The 14303-nt window shown below is 33.2% G+C and overlaps 1 protein-coding gene across 2 annotated transcripts in view; it reads left to right on the top strand.

Moving 5' to 3' along the window:
- The window catches only part of LOC149812759 (Protein kinase superfamily protein), a 29045-nt gene extending 18959 nt beyond the window's left edge, over positions 1-10086 (top strand). For both annotated transcript variants that reach the window (XM_089992474.1, XM_089992475.1), the window contains exons 13-18: positions 1221-1305; positions 4664-4725; positions 4825-4899; positions 6244-6348; positions 6654-6795; positions 9807-10086. In XM_089992474.1, coding sequence (XP_089848600.1) covers positions 1221-1305; positions 4664-4725; positions 4825-4899; positions 6244-6348; positions 6654-6795; positions 9807-9880 — 543 coding nt within the window. In that variant the 3' untranslated portion in view covers positions 9881-10086. The remainder of the gene's footprint in view (positions 1-1220; positions 1306-4663; positions 4726-4824; positions 4900-6243; positions 6349-6653; positions 6796-9806) is intronic.
- Positions 10087-14303: the final 4217 nt, after the last annotated feature.

Below are 14303 nucleotides of genomic sequence, written 5' to 3'. Positions count from 1 at the left end.
AAAATATTTTGTTAATAATTTTTTTCATGCTATGTTTGGAAATTGAGAGATGCATTTTTATCTTGAGATGTTCATTTTGCGACTTTTAAGCCATTTGTGCGGTAGTAGTAGAATACCCAAGTTGGTCCTTATGTAATCAGGTGGTGAGTTTAAATTAAACAGTATGGAATGCAAGGAGTGGTGAAATTAGATCCAAGGGTTGTTGAAACGTGTTCCTTTCCAAGGAAACTTAACATTTTGATGAAGCAGAGTAAACAGCTTAAATAAGATCCTAACAAAATGTATAACCTCATCTTTTTTAGCTTGAATGACTAGTGTTCTAGTCCTAGACATATCATAAATGGAAAGCCATGTTATGAAGATCGATATTGGTATTCAAAATTATTATAAGGTGGTGCTATCATATGCATATTGGAGCTGATCTATGATGGGCATGATGAAAACATTCTGTCAATGTACTGACATTATTGAATATGATGTTAGTTAGTTCTTTGTATTTGCATTGCCTTCCCATATTTATTTACTAATTTTGTTAGTGGTTCCTTTTTACTTCAATGGAATTAACATTAGATGTTCATTTGGTAGTGACTGTGTAGAGACCTTGGTAAATAGTGATTCGGCAAATTGTACTAGTTAGGGAGGAAAATATAACAAGAATAAATAAAATGGAGTGGATAAAGTAAAATTGTAACCTTATGTATGAAATTTCAAGAAGCGACAGAACATGCATGATGATAATAATGATCACAGGCCCAATCAAGTGCACACTCACAGACGCGTGTGGATCATGCAGCTTCCATTATCTATATGATTATATCTGTGTTTTTTTAGCAAGACAATATCTTAGAACTCTAATAATTGTTTTGTCTTGAAACATTGGGAAGTTTGAAAAAAAATTGCAATCAAATAAAGATAAAAAAGTGCTTATTGGTATATTGCGCAATGATATAACAGACGAAAGTAAAACTAAGAATAAGGAAATGATATAAATAATTAGATTTTTGAACTAGCAAAATGTCTTGATAATTTTCTATAATAATAATAGTATTAACTAAAACACCATAGCTAAAAAATAGTTTCCCTTTAACTATGAAACTATCATAATAATATTAATATACTTGAAAAGTACAAAATATTTTGGGGGTGCATGTGCATGTCGCCAAAAGTATAACTGTTGGTATATGAGGTTGATTTCTGTAAAATAACTCTCTTTCCTGCAGGATTTATTTGCAATAGCAGTGGACCAACCTTTCCGCTTTCCTTCGACATTTACATTTGTTTTGAGGGCATTTTCAACATTAGAAGGTTCATTTATTATTTTCATCAGCTAAATTCCACTAGAACCATTACTTTCAATTATTCATTGTGATGATTTGAGAATACTTGCAATTTAAGGGAATCTTGAGTAAATATGAAGCGTGAAGTTCAGTTATGTTCTATTCTAAGTTTTTGACAAGGAAATTGCATTGGAGTTCTAAATCCTTTTTGAGTTTTAGTGTAATGTTAGAGTCAATTATTTATGAGTTGACTTGGTGGTTGCATTTTTCAACTCAACTTTTGAATAACAAGTCCATTTTTTTGTGCGATGCTGTTGGCACCTTAAAACTAGAAAGAGTGTAGATGATTGTTGGGGTTATTCTTTGTATTTTGCTTATCTAAATATTGATTTTCTAGTGCCTTAACCTAGTACTCTCTCTATATATATGTACATTATATATATATATATGTATGTATGTGTGTATGTATGCATCTGGCTGCTTCCTTTCTTCCAGTTGCATTCTCAAAGAGTCAGGGCAATAGGAAAATAAACACAAACAACAAATAAGTAATCTCCTTTTTTTTTAAAGGTGGTATTCTTATGTATTTTTATGAAATTTTACAAAAATAAATAGAAATTTTACCCAAACAGCATTTAAGTCATTTAAAATAAATATAAACGGGAATGAGTTATATATACTTACATCAAAACGTGAAATGAGAAAGACTAGAGGTTGCTGGAATAAAGGTAGCATTGCAAAGTGCAAATCTAGTGGCAGGATAGTGTGTTACACATCATGACTAAGGTAGAGGAAATTGTATGCCATAGTCATCAAGTTTTACTTCTTTGATCTATTTTACATCAAGTGGGTAGTTTTACTAAAGAAATCTACATTAGGATGATGAATGACATGGGAACAAGGTAAAGATAGCGAGTTGTACCAATGAAGAAGAAATCAGAAAGTGACATCTAAGATGCTTTAGACTTGTTTCATGGTGGTTCACAGCTGTATTAGTGTGAGAAAGTGACAAAATAGGTGGATAGGGGTTTAAGAAATCCAGGAGAAAAGGGATGCCAACAAAGAATTGGAAGGGAAAGTTTGTTGGGACTTGAAAGATTGTCATAAAACTTAGATATGGATGTAAGGAGAGGTAGTTATGAAAACAAATAATGAGGATGAGATAAGATGATGGTATGCATGTGAAAATATCTCAAAAGAGATAATGTGCAAAATAAGCACAACCTCCACAAAGGGAAATGTGCACAAAGGCACAAGAACACTTAGAACAAAATGTACACAAGGTACAAATAGAGAACACAAATGCCAAAATATAAAGAATTTTATTGAACAATGGAGAACAATGCTCCAAGCATTGAATAACATTTAAGAGCGGGGTTCACCCCTATTTATAATGAAGAGGAAGCCTTGGAGGGGCTCCCACTAGACGTTGGAGCCCCTCCAACGGTTAGAAATCTAACCGTTAGAGGGGTCCAACGTCTAGTGTTGGACCCCCTCCAAGGAGTTGACTAAGTCAACAAAAAAGAAAAAGAAAAAGGAAAAAGAGGAAAAGAGAAAAGAAAAAGAAAAGTTACAAACATATTCACTAACGTGGATATGCATAAAAAAGGGGAAAAAACAGAAATACCCCTGGGGGTTACATGATGTGAAAATAATATATATATATATAATGATAGATACATATACATATATGTATGATACATATATGTATATGTATCTCTCTTTATATATATATAAATATATGTATACAAAAAGGAGATACAATTTAACAATGCATGCATAAACATTGAAGTATGTGCATTCATGCACAAAACGTTTTCATGCATATATGAGCACATATTTACGTATAAAATCAATTTTACCCTATGAAAGGTTTGATACTTGATGTTAATTTTGGTAATGAAACATAGAATCAAATAGTCTTCTCATGATTTCTTTTCAAAGATGAACTCAACAACAACAACAACGTCTTCATCCCAAACAATTGGGGTCAACGATATGAACCAAAAAGAAAATAATTTTGGGTCATTCACATGAATCCTTCTCCAATCATTTCTATCCGATGTCATGTCCTCGGTGAGGTTCAAAGCATTCATATCCTTTCTTATCATCTCCATCCAAGTCTTCTTAGGCCTACCCCGACCTCTTTTAGCTAATATATTTTCTCATTTCTCCATCCTTCTAACTGGAGCATCATTAGCCCTTCGTCGAATATGCCCAAACCATCGTAAACAATTCTCACTCGTCTTATTTTCAATGGGTGCAACGCCTACCTTCTTACGTATTTCCTCGTTCTGAATACGTGAAAGTTATTTATCATGAGTGAGGAAAATATGCTTAACAAAAATATTCAAAAGGCTTTAGGCCATGAGATTTAGCTATTTTGTTTATATGCAGTTATGGAATCCTACTGGAGACCAGTGTTGTATGTATTGTACCGTAGTGTACAATATGGTACAATACACATCATTACTTTTGGGTTTTGTGATATGATATACACTCATATCGCGATACGAGTGTATATGTACTCGTATCGGGTGTATCGTACGATACACCCCTTATCATACGATACACCTTTAACACACTTTAAAAAGGTTGAAAGTTATTTTTTTTCATTTTGGGTTTTAAATATCTTTTGAGGGCCGACTTCTCCATTTGTCTAGAGGCCATTAGAAGTGCATTTCCACCATTTTTTAGCCTAAAGAAGTGGGTTAAGGTAAAAAAAAGTGTATTTTCACTATTTTTTCACTTAAGAAAATGGGTTAAGGTAAAAATTCTTTATTATGAGTAAAATTACAAAGCTACTCTCCAAAAAAAAGTTCACCTCGAAAAATAGATCCACGAAAATTAAAGATTTATATCAAGGTAGAAATCAGGTTCCACACTCTTCTAACAAATATGACATAAGATGATCCAGCATGGCAATGCGACACTCAAGTAATGAGTGAAAACCGATTGAAAATCGAGTGCAACTATTGCTATAATATTTTTGTTTATGTAATATTAAAGTATGAGTCCTATGGCATGTTCTTAATTGCAAGATATTTAATATTTTGCATTGTTCTTGTGAGATAGTTGATGTTTGATGATGTCTTATGTAGACCATAGAGACAAATGCTTCATATGTGATTTTATGGTTTCATGTGATATGATTTTTTAGAATTTTTGCTATTTTTTATTTTTTTATTTTCTTATTTTTTTTGGATTTTTTGGAAATTTTTTATTAAAAATTTACAATACGGTGTTACTTTGAGCCCGACTGATACGAGTAACGATATGATACTTACAACCTTGCTGGATACAATGAATTTACTCTTTCATTATTGTTCCTATGTACCTTTGGTTTTTTTACAATGATATTTTATAGATTTACTTTTCTCCTGTAGGTATTGGGAATATGTTGGATCCAGATTTTTCATTTGTAAAAGTTGGAGCTCCTTATGCACAAGTATGTTTGTTTATCTTATAATTTTATGTTTTCACTAGTCATGTTACAAAATTATTTCAAACCATTAAAATCTTTCTTCCATAATTCATGGTGATGTAGGAATTGCTTGACTCTAGACAAAAGCGGGTAAATGGAGCATATCTTGTTGAGGAACTGCGGAGACAAGCTGATGATGTAATGAGTTCTATGCACATAATTTTGTTTTTTTTTTCTATGTTATTTGCATGATTGGATTTTTAATGGCATGTAAACCTTATTTTGAATATAGTGCGTAGTCTTGTCATTACTATGTTTAAGATGCTGATATATTTCAAGGTGGAGCTATCAGCACCTTATTGAAGGTGATTGTTTTGCAATTTTCTTCTGATCTACATGAAAACTTGCCTTTATGTTACACAGATCAACCTCAATTTCTCTTTTGTTGACTATGAATCCAGTGGGCCTGAGATTTAGTCTAACTTGTTTTCTTCTTAAATAATTGAAAATTCTTAGCTATTACAGTGACCTTATCGTCTGTGTAACCTTACTGAGATATTGTTCAATTACTCTCACATGACTTCTTTCATCAAAAATCCCCAAAACATTACTGAGATATTGTCCAATTACTCTCACATGACTTCTTCCATCAAAAATCCCCAAAAGCAATCATAGTAAGGCTACACTTGTCCTCAGACAAGTTGCTGTATGCTCTTCAACCTCATTACAGTAAAATAGAAGGTTCTCCATGAAGCGTCAAAGGTTTTTGATGTTATTTCTTGGTGATATCAATTTTATATCCTTTGGAGTGTTAGCTTTTTTAAATTATGTTTCTAACATTTCTTTTAGCGTGCAGTAGTTTATCAAGGGGGTTTACTACTTTTTATGTTTATTAAAGTTGGAACTTTGAAGCACTAATATTGTTTTGTCAAACTTGATCAATTTAGTTAATGTTTGACAATTGCAATATATACATTTATGTTGCTTGATTTTTGAGCCTTGCCTTGATTACTTGGTCAATTGATTGAATACGAACTTAAGTACTTGGTGCCTGCTACTGAGGATCACATATTTATAGCTGTAAGCAATTCATTGCAAAATGGGCTTAAGCAGAAAATTAGTACGTATATATATATATATATATATATATATATATATAGAGAGAGAGAGAGAGAGAGAGAGTCCCCCATGGATTACCACTTTCCTATTGTCTTAAAGCATTCGAATGTTGGGAGTAGGATAAGTAGCATCTTGGTTCCAAATTAAGGTTGCATGCTACAAGGCAATTTAAAATTTAAAAATAAAAATGTTATCGTATGTTGCATATGCTATTCTCTATGTTTGGTATGATATTTTGCAACAAGTGTCAGAAAGACTTCTATGCACGATATGAGATTCATATCCTTGGTGTGTTAACCGGTTTGAGCCATCAAGATTTAGTTTTCATTCATAAGGATGATGTATAGTTAAAAATCAGTTCTTGATTATAGTGACTTTCTTTATTTGATAATCAGTTGACATGAAAGGTGATGTTTATTGCAGGCTAGAGCTTCCACTGTTTCCATGCCTTACAGAATTCAGCGAATAGAAGAATTTGTGAAACAACTTGAATCTGGTGATCTTAAACTTCGAGTGCGTGTACTTGAGGTATGTCTGTTTTTTGTACAATGGAATTAGAAAAAGTATAGATGGTATCTCTTTTCTGCTTGTAAGAAAGAAATAAAATCAAGAGTTTAGGCTGTCAGACATGAACCTGTAATCCTGTTCTTTGGTATGTAGGCCAAACCTCTTAATGGTTTTCATGTGCAAAGGTACAAGTTGATGATGCATTTGACCCATTGTATTACACTGTGTGGGTTAATTTAGAGTAATTCCTATATAGTACAAGGTGTCTTGAACCATATCTCACTTTATTTGATTTAGTCTCATTAGTTGACTAACTAACAATGCAGGCTGAAAGAGCAGCTCGAAGAGCATCCATAATGCAAATGGCCACAATTTATACAGTACTAGGAGCAACTCTGCTGAATGTCGGGATCAGCCTAAGCTTCCAAGGGAATCAAGCAGTTGCAAATGGGTCCTTCCTTGGTGCTGGTGAGTGATCCTTCGCTTGATGCTTAAGGATATGAACTGTGCCCAGCATTCTAAATTGTTCTGGATTACTGCAGTTTTATTATTGAGGGAATAAGAAGGGGGAGGTCGCCTTGTGTGTGTGTGTGTGTGTGTGTGTGTGTGTATATATATAGAGAGAGAGAGAGAGAGAGAGAGAAGTGAACATATTAGGCCCTCTTTTCTCGTTCTGACCCATTAGGCCTCATAGTTTGAAGTGTGTTATGATAGATCTGAACCGTTAAATGTGTTCAGCGTGCTCGATTGAGTGGGAATCTACTCTTGGATCATATTTTTTCGACAAAAAAATATTGTTTTACGGGCCGGCTTTCATAGCCATTGATTTTGGATCACCAGAAAAACCTGTGTACAGGTTAGATTCTGGTGATTCAAAAGCCGATTCCCACTAAACAAAACCTATAGATCACATCTATGGTGTTAGATGTGAGAAAAAATGCCAAAAACTAAAATTTTTGAAGGGGCAGAACCAATGAATTTATATATATCAAGGTTGTAAGTATCATATGGTTATCCGGATTGGTCAGGCCCAAAGTAACACTGTATTGTATTATATCGTAAATGTATCATAAATTTTTAATAAAAAATCCAGAAAATCAAGAAAAAACAGAAAAAATAGTAAAATTTCTAAAAATATATATCATATGAAACAATGATGAATTGCATAAAATACAACCATAAAATCACATATGAAGCATTCATGTCTCTATGATCTCCATAAGACATCATCAAACATCAATTATTTCACAAGAACAATGCAAAATATTAAATATCTTGCAATTAAGGACATGCCACAAGACTCATACTTTAATATTACATAAACAAAAATATTATGGCAATAGTTGCACTCGATTTTTACTCATTATTTGAGTGTCTCGATGTCATTTTGGATCATCTTATGACATCTTTATTAAAGGAGTGTGGAGCTTGATTTCTACCTTAATATAAATCTTTAATTTTCGCAGATCCATTTTCTGAGGCAAATTTTTTTTTGAGACTAGCTTTGTAATTTTATTCATAATAAAGATTTTTTTACTTTAACTCATTTTTTTAAATAGAAAATGGTGAAAATGCACTTTTTTTACCTTAACCCATTTTTTAGGGCGAAAAAACAATGAAAATGCACTTCTAATGGCCTCTAGACAAATAGAGAAGTCGTTCCTCAAAGGGTATTTAAAATCCAAAATAAAAAAAAAATACTTTCGGCCTTTCTAAAGTGTGCCGAAGGTGTATCATACGCTCCAGGGGTGTATCATATGATACACCCAATACGGATACGATGTACACTCGTATCGCAATATAAGTGTGTATCGTATCGCAAAACTTATAAGTAACAATACATATCATATCGTACCGTATCATACAATACGTACAACACTGATTTTATATATATATATATATATATATATATAGAGAGAGAGAGAGAGAGAGAGAGATTGATTTCTCCTGACAATAGCAAGGTGCAGACATGCTCATTTATTTATTATTATTATGTTTTTTTGGGAATCTGACCTTACAGGTATGAATCATCTGATTATAACATGTAAGTAGGTTTTTTTAAGGCTTCAAAAATTGATAACTCAGAATTTTTATAATTTTAATGAGTCATAAAATCATATCATTTCAGCGAAAAAACATGATCCAATGGTCAATCTTAGCAAATGAATCATGCTAAAGACATCTATGGGGTCAGATTTGGCATGTCTTGAAACATCAAATATCAGCATTGTCAATACTGTATGGATGATACTGATTTTCAATGTTCCAAAGCCATCTTTGATAAATCAGAACCCACAGGTGTTCAACATGATCCATTTGTTAGGAACTGACTCTTGGTAATATGATTTTATGAGCTTTAAAATTTAGAAATATTTGGAGCCATTAATTTTTTAATCTTTATAAAAACCTGCTCACATGTTATAATTGGATTATTCAAAAGCTGATTCCTACTAAGTGAACCATGTAGGTGACATCTGTAAGGACAGATTCCAAAGCAAGTATTGAGAAAATGAAAAATTGAGAATGTCCACAGCCTCCTACTGCTACGAGGAACCAGTCACTATATATATATATATATATATATATATATATATATATATATATATATATATATAGGGGGGGGGGTGTATGTGTAGGTTTCTTTATTTCAAGAGCTCTCCGTTAGTAATCTAGGATACACTCTGTATCACATGAATTAAAAAAAAAGTTTCCTGTTTAAAAGCCCGTTGAAGTTTGTCCGTCTCTAAATAACACTAGGAATTATGCCATGACAAAATAAGCAATACATGCCTTTCCCTACTATAAAATATGTTCCTTTTAGTTCACTTATAAATAATAGCCTTGAATCAGTTGAACCTCTTTCTGCATCTATCAAATTACAATTACCAAGGAGCATTTGTTGTACATCTGAATGTGTGAACTACAAAGTTACGCAGCGTTTATAACCAGTGTCTTCGTCTCTGAAAAGGGGCACTACCTTTATGGGAAAGTTCTGTAAACTATATAACATTTTGATTTTACATCAATCTTATTTTCATTGTGTTCAAAAGCTGCCCATGTCTTATATATTTTCCTGAGCCAGGTGAATCAACTTGAGTAGCTTCGGTGGTTGATCATTTTTAATGTGCTAAATCCAAGTAAACATCTGTGTCATCTTTTATGGACTGATGGAAGTTGTTTGACTGAAAATTGATAATCAGTTTCAGCTCATAACTCCCAGTTAAACAGTGATGATGATGATGGCGCTGGCCTTGAGTCCCTTATTCCTCTAATGTGTTGAGCATGCACTATGTCATGCATGTACATGCACTATGTCGCACATGTTCCCTATGATAACAATGATCACAGTAAAAAAATTTGACAGATTCAGTTCGGGTGCGGTCTTGGTTTGAATATAGATGAAGTTGGCTGTCTTTAAAATCTAGTTTCTCTGAATTGTTTCCTGAAATACTGTTTCTTGCTGGTTATTTGGCATCCAGGCATCTTTATGACGTTGTTTGCTCGGTCCATGCAAAGGGTGCAAAATCTGGACAAGTTTGAGAAGATGATATAGCTGTGTATCTGTATACCTTTGTATTCTTTTTGTCATATCTTGTATATGATGATTTACCCATGCATTGGCACGAAATGCATGAAATTCATCCTTGAATTTTGAATTGTGCCATTCTGCTCTTAGGGTATCTGATTTATTGTATATGGAAAATAACAAGGGAAATTTTCTAATTGATTAATGGAAATAGCGAAAAGTGAAATTTTTTATTCCTGCTGTGTGAGTCTGTGCATGTGTGTTTTTTTTTTTTTGCATGTTTAAGGTTGTATGTTCAGTTACCATGTCTTAAGATTTCATGCTGAACCGTATAGGTGCCTCGGACAGTTTTTTGCAGTGTTATAAAAAATGCGCCTTGAGGCGCAAAAGGCGAGGCCCTCTCCGCCTCAAGGCGCCAGCCTGATATGTGAGGCGCAAAACAGAAAAGAAGAAGAAGAAGATACTTTTATATGTTAATCTCATATTTTTTAGTACTACTTATGGTTGTTACTTCATCAATAAAGCATTTCTTTATTTAGGCTTACGCTTTACGCCTCAAGGGTTTATTTTACTTTTTATATGTTCATCTCATATTTTTTAGTACTTATTTGAGATTTTCTATTGCTTATTGGTTGCTGTTTTATAGGACATTATATTTTTCAATTATATAATTAGTTTTTCAGTTATATAATCAGTTTTTTAGTTACTTTTATATATTAATCTCATATTTTTTATTATTAATTTGAGATTTTCTATTTCTTATTGGTTGTTGTTTTATCAATAAAGCATTTCTTTATTTATTTGTTTTTTTAGATATTTTTTTATAAATTTTTTAAGTTTTCAAAAAAAAAATTTGAGGCTTATGCTTTAGGTCTCGTCTCAGTTTCTGGTGGGGCACCTCAAGGCTTTTCACAACACTCGTTTTTTGTCTAAGGTCATTGGACTTTGATCAACTCTCAGCATAACATCATGGCAACCTGACTTAGCTGGAAATTATAGGTGCAATTTGTATTGTCTCAATTAGACCTAACAAAGCATGGTCTAAATGTTATGGATTGGCTCTTCGATCTTGTTTTTTTTAAAAAGACATGATTTGTGAGCCGTAAAAATATTACCTATTATGAGCTGTTAATTTTTAAAGCCTTTTAAAAACCTGCCTGTGTCATATAACTGGACGATCGAAGAGTCCATCCCCACTAAACAAAACATGTAGCCGTCGGGTCAACCCAGTGATTGGGTTGACTCTGTCATTTACTGGATCAAAGCAGTGAATGATCCAGAAATGAACAAAACGTAGCCTGAGTCAGTTCATGACTTGGCTGAGTTATATATATATATATATATATATATATATATATATATATATATAGTAGGGTGTAATGTGTACTCTTTGTCAGTTCGAGTGCGTGATCCGTGGTGCACATTTTTTTTTGCAAAAACAACTGCCGCTAAAGAGTAGCTTTCTGCCCAGACATTTAGCAGTGGTCCATGACCGCCAAATGTCAAAAAACAGAAAAAAAATACGTTAGGAGTGTCCGACAATTGGGAGTTCGATGATCCGCCCAATCGTGTGTGTGTGTGTGTATATATTACATGAAATACAATATAAATATTATGTATATTATACATTAAACATGTAAAAATATCATATAATGCATATTATATACAATGTATTAGTAATATCATCAATCATGGACCAACCGAGTGACAAGTCACTGGGTTTCAAAACTATGAGGTTAGTTTCATGAAAATTTTAAAAAAAAAAACTTATTTGCACCTCATAGCAAATATATATATAAAGTAATGATAGGGTGCTCCCTGAGTACATACTACCACCTAATAGAAGCTTCAAATTTTCATAATTATTGAGTTTTTTTTATCCGACCCTATATATGATCTACATGCATTTTTTAGTTGAAAACAGTTTTGGATCATGTTATTATGGCATGCATGTAGGTTTTTCAATATCTTCACAAATCAAAAGGCTCACAATGTATCAGAGTTTCATAACTTAAAAAAAAAAACTTAATTTTATGTCCAAAAAACATGATCCAAAGCTTGATTACTATCAAATAAACTATGTTCAATCCATCTATAAGGTGTGATTGACAAGATGCAACTTACACTTATGATTTCTAGTAGGTGGGTGTAGGTGCTCCCAGAGCACCCTAACATATATATATATATATATATATATATATATATATATATATATATATATATATACCACAAATGCCAGTGTAACAAAGCCAAGTTGCAGATTAACATTAATGGAGATTAAATGATGAATGACAGGGAACTTGGGTCATGGGTTGCTTAAGTATGAAAACTAGGACTTGGAGCTGTGAAATTAAGTCAGCTTTTAGACTGCGCATTTTCTACAACCGTTTTCATATTAGCTATAGAGAATTTGATATATCTAAAATACGCTAGACAAGAAGCTGATTTTAATCTTCATGACCATCATAAACATAATTTATCATTTAATAAAACAAATTAGGTAAAGCACAATTATCTATTTTGGGCAGCATTCTGGAACATTGTAATCCCATTGAAAATAAAAAAACAAGTTGATGATAAGTCATGAGTTCGAAACCCACAGGAGTGTCCCTTGTCACAAGGTCGAAGCTGAGTGTACTTGCCGGTTGGCAGGGCAGACCTCAAGAGTTTTGCCAACTAGAAGCCTCCCAATGGGCTGTCAGTGATTTTGAAGGGGGTTTCTTTTAGCCTAACAAAAAAAATGAATTTTATATTCTTTTATGTAAATAATTTTGCAAAGTATTGGAATTATTATAGTATGTAAATGCATCTTCACTTTTTTATAATTGTAAATACCCAAAACAGTTTGCAAAATATTACATATTCGGCAAATGTCTCATCCTAGCTTACCCAAATTGCATCACACCAAGTTGTTTTAACTTCTATGGGCTAATATGTACACCAGCAACATTAATGGTGATGATGATTGTTATTTATTTTAATAGGTACACCACCAACTAAAAACCTCACGGGTTTTGATTTTAACCTTCATCCCCGCCTCCATCTCGGTTTCATGTCCTCCATCCCTGGTCCAAACAGGGCGAGGCGGGGCAGGGCTCCATTTTTTCCCGGGTCCACTGCCATCCCTATGCATGTGCACATTTTGCTAGTAAATTCAAATTGGATCCTTTACAGATATTATTGTTCCAGAATTTTAATTTTTATATATTCTAACAGCTAATTGGCATTTTGGCTCCTATAGCAAGGTCTACTCTTCTCATTCTAGTACAAAAATCATCTTCAAAAGGGCATAACATTTTTCTTTTTTACTTAGCAAATTGAAGATGAGACCTCTTGATTGTGAAAATCAATGTTATAAAAAATCGAATCAAATAGGCCTGAATCATGAATCGAATCACTTCAGGGTCGAGTTGGGGCTTGCTAAAAAAAATCATCCAATTCAACCCCAAATCCATAGAATTGGCCTGACTCGGCCCGATTCGAGCTAAATCAGGGTTGAATAAGATTTTTATTTTCGTAATTTATATTTTTTGAATATTTTAAGGTTTTATTTCAATAAAATTATATTTTAAATATTAAATTATAAAAAAAAGTCTTTTATTAGTTAAAAATTTTAAAAATTTTGTGTCATCGTGTTCTATTTTCCAAAAAAAAAAATCAAAATTGTTAGTCGAACATGCGTCACGCTTCCTTGTGTCCACGTGTCCTTGTGACATAGCTGATGATAATGCACAATTTGCCTTTCCATCGAAAAAAAAGGCACAATTTTGCCAACCTAGCTGATTCATTGGATCCAACAGACCAGGCCAATACAAATTAAGGGCCGTCTACCCATATCCATTTGTGCAATTCTAATGCATCGGTTTTTCTTAACGAACGGTTCAGATCTAACACAGTGCCACGCCTCCTCTAGCTTCCCTCCCATGTGCTGGCAAATAAACTTCAAAATTTGAAAATAAAATGCAATTTTCTTTTTCCATCTTTTGTTTGTGTGTGGAAGAAGGTTTGTTTGTAAGTTTCTGAAAAGTTGGAAGCACTTAAAACCCTATTCTCCTTCATGGTTCTCAAAATTTCATGTTTCTCAAGAATTTTGAACCATGGTTACAGTAGTTTCGGAAAGAACATAACCAATGTTCTGTCCCATCTTTTTTTTCATTTGGTCTAATCATGGACAAGCCATCAAACATACCTTAAGGGTCGCCCTCACAATTACAATTATGGGTCTCCCTTTGTAGGCCCTTGGGTACGAGTGAGATGGAGAGCGGATATGGTTAAGGGTAGGTTGCCAATGGATCATTGTTTGTATAAAGTACATAGACCCGAACTCTTGGGTTTATGCATAAAAAATGCTAACTTAAATATTGTTTAGGTTCAATTCGAACCTTGGGTTTGGGTACATTTTCTTGTTCTGACATATCCTATAACCCAAACCCAAACTTGGTAACTTGCT

The sequence above is a fragment of the Nuphar pumila genome, chromosome 16 (genome assembly GCF_984573655.1).
Source record: "Nuphar pumila chromosome 16, dmNupPumi1.hap1.1, whole genome shotgun sequence".
In the NCBI taxonomy this organism is placed as follows: Eukaryota; Viridiplantae; Streptophyta; class Magnoliopsida; order Nymphaeales; family Nymphaeaceae; genus Nuphar; species Nuphar pumila.
The sequence above is the reverse complement of the archived record's forward strand: the minus strand, read 5'-3'. Positions and strand labels throughout refer to the sequence as shown.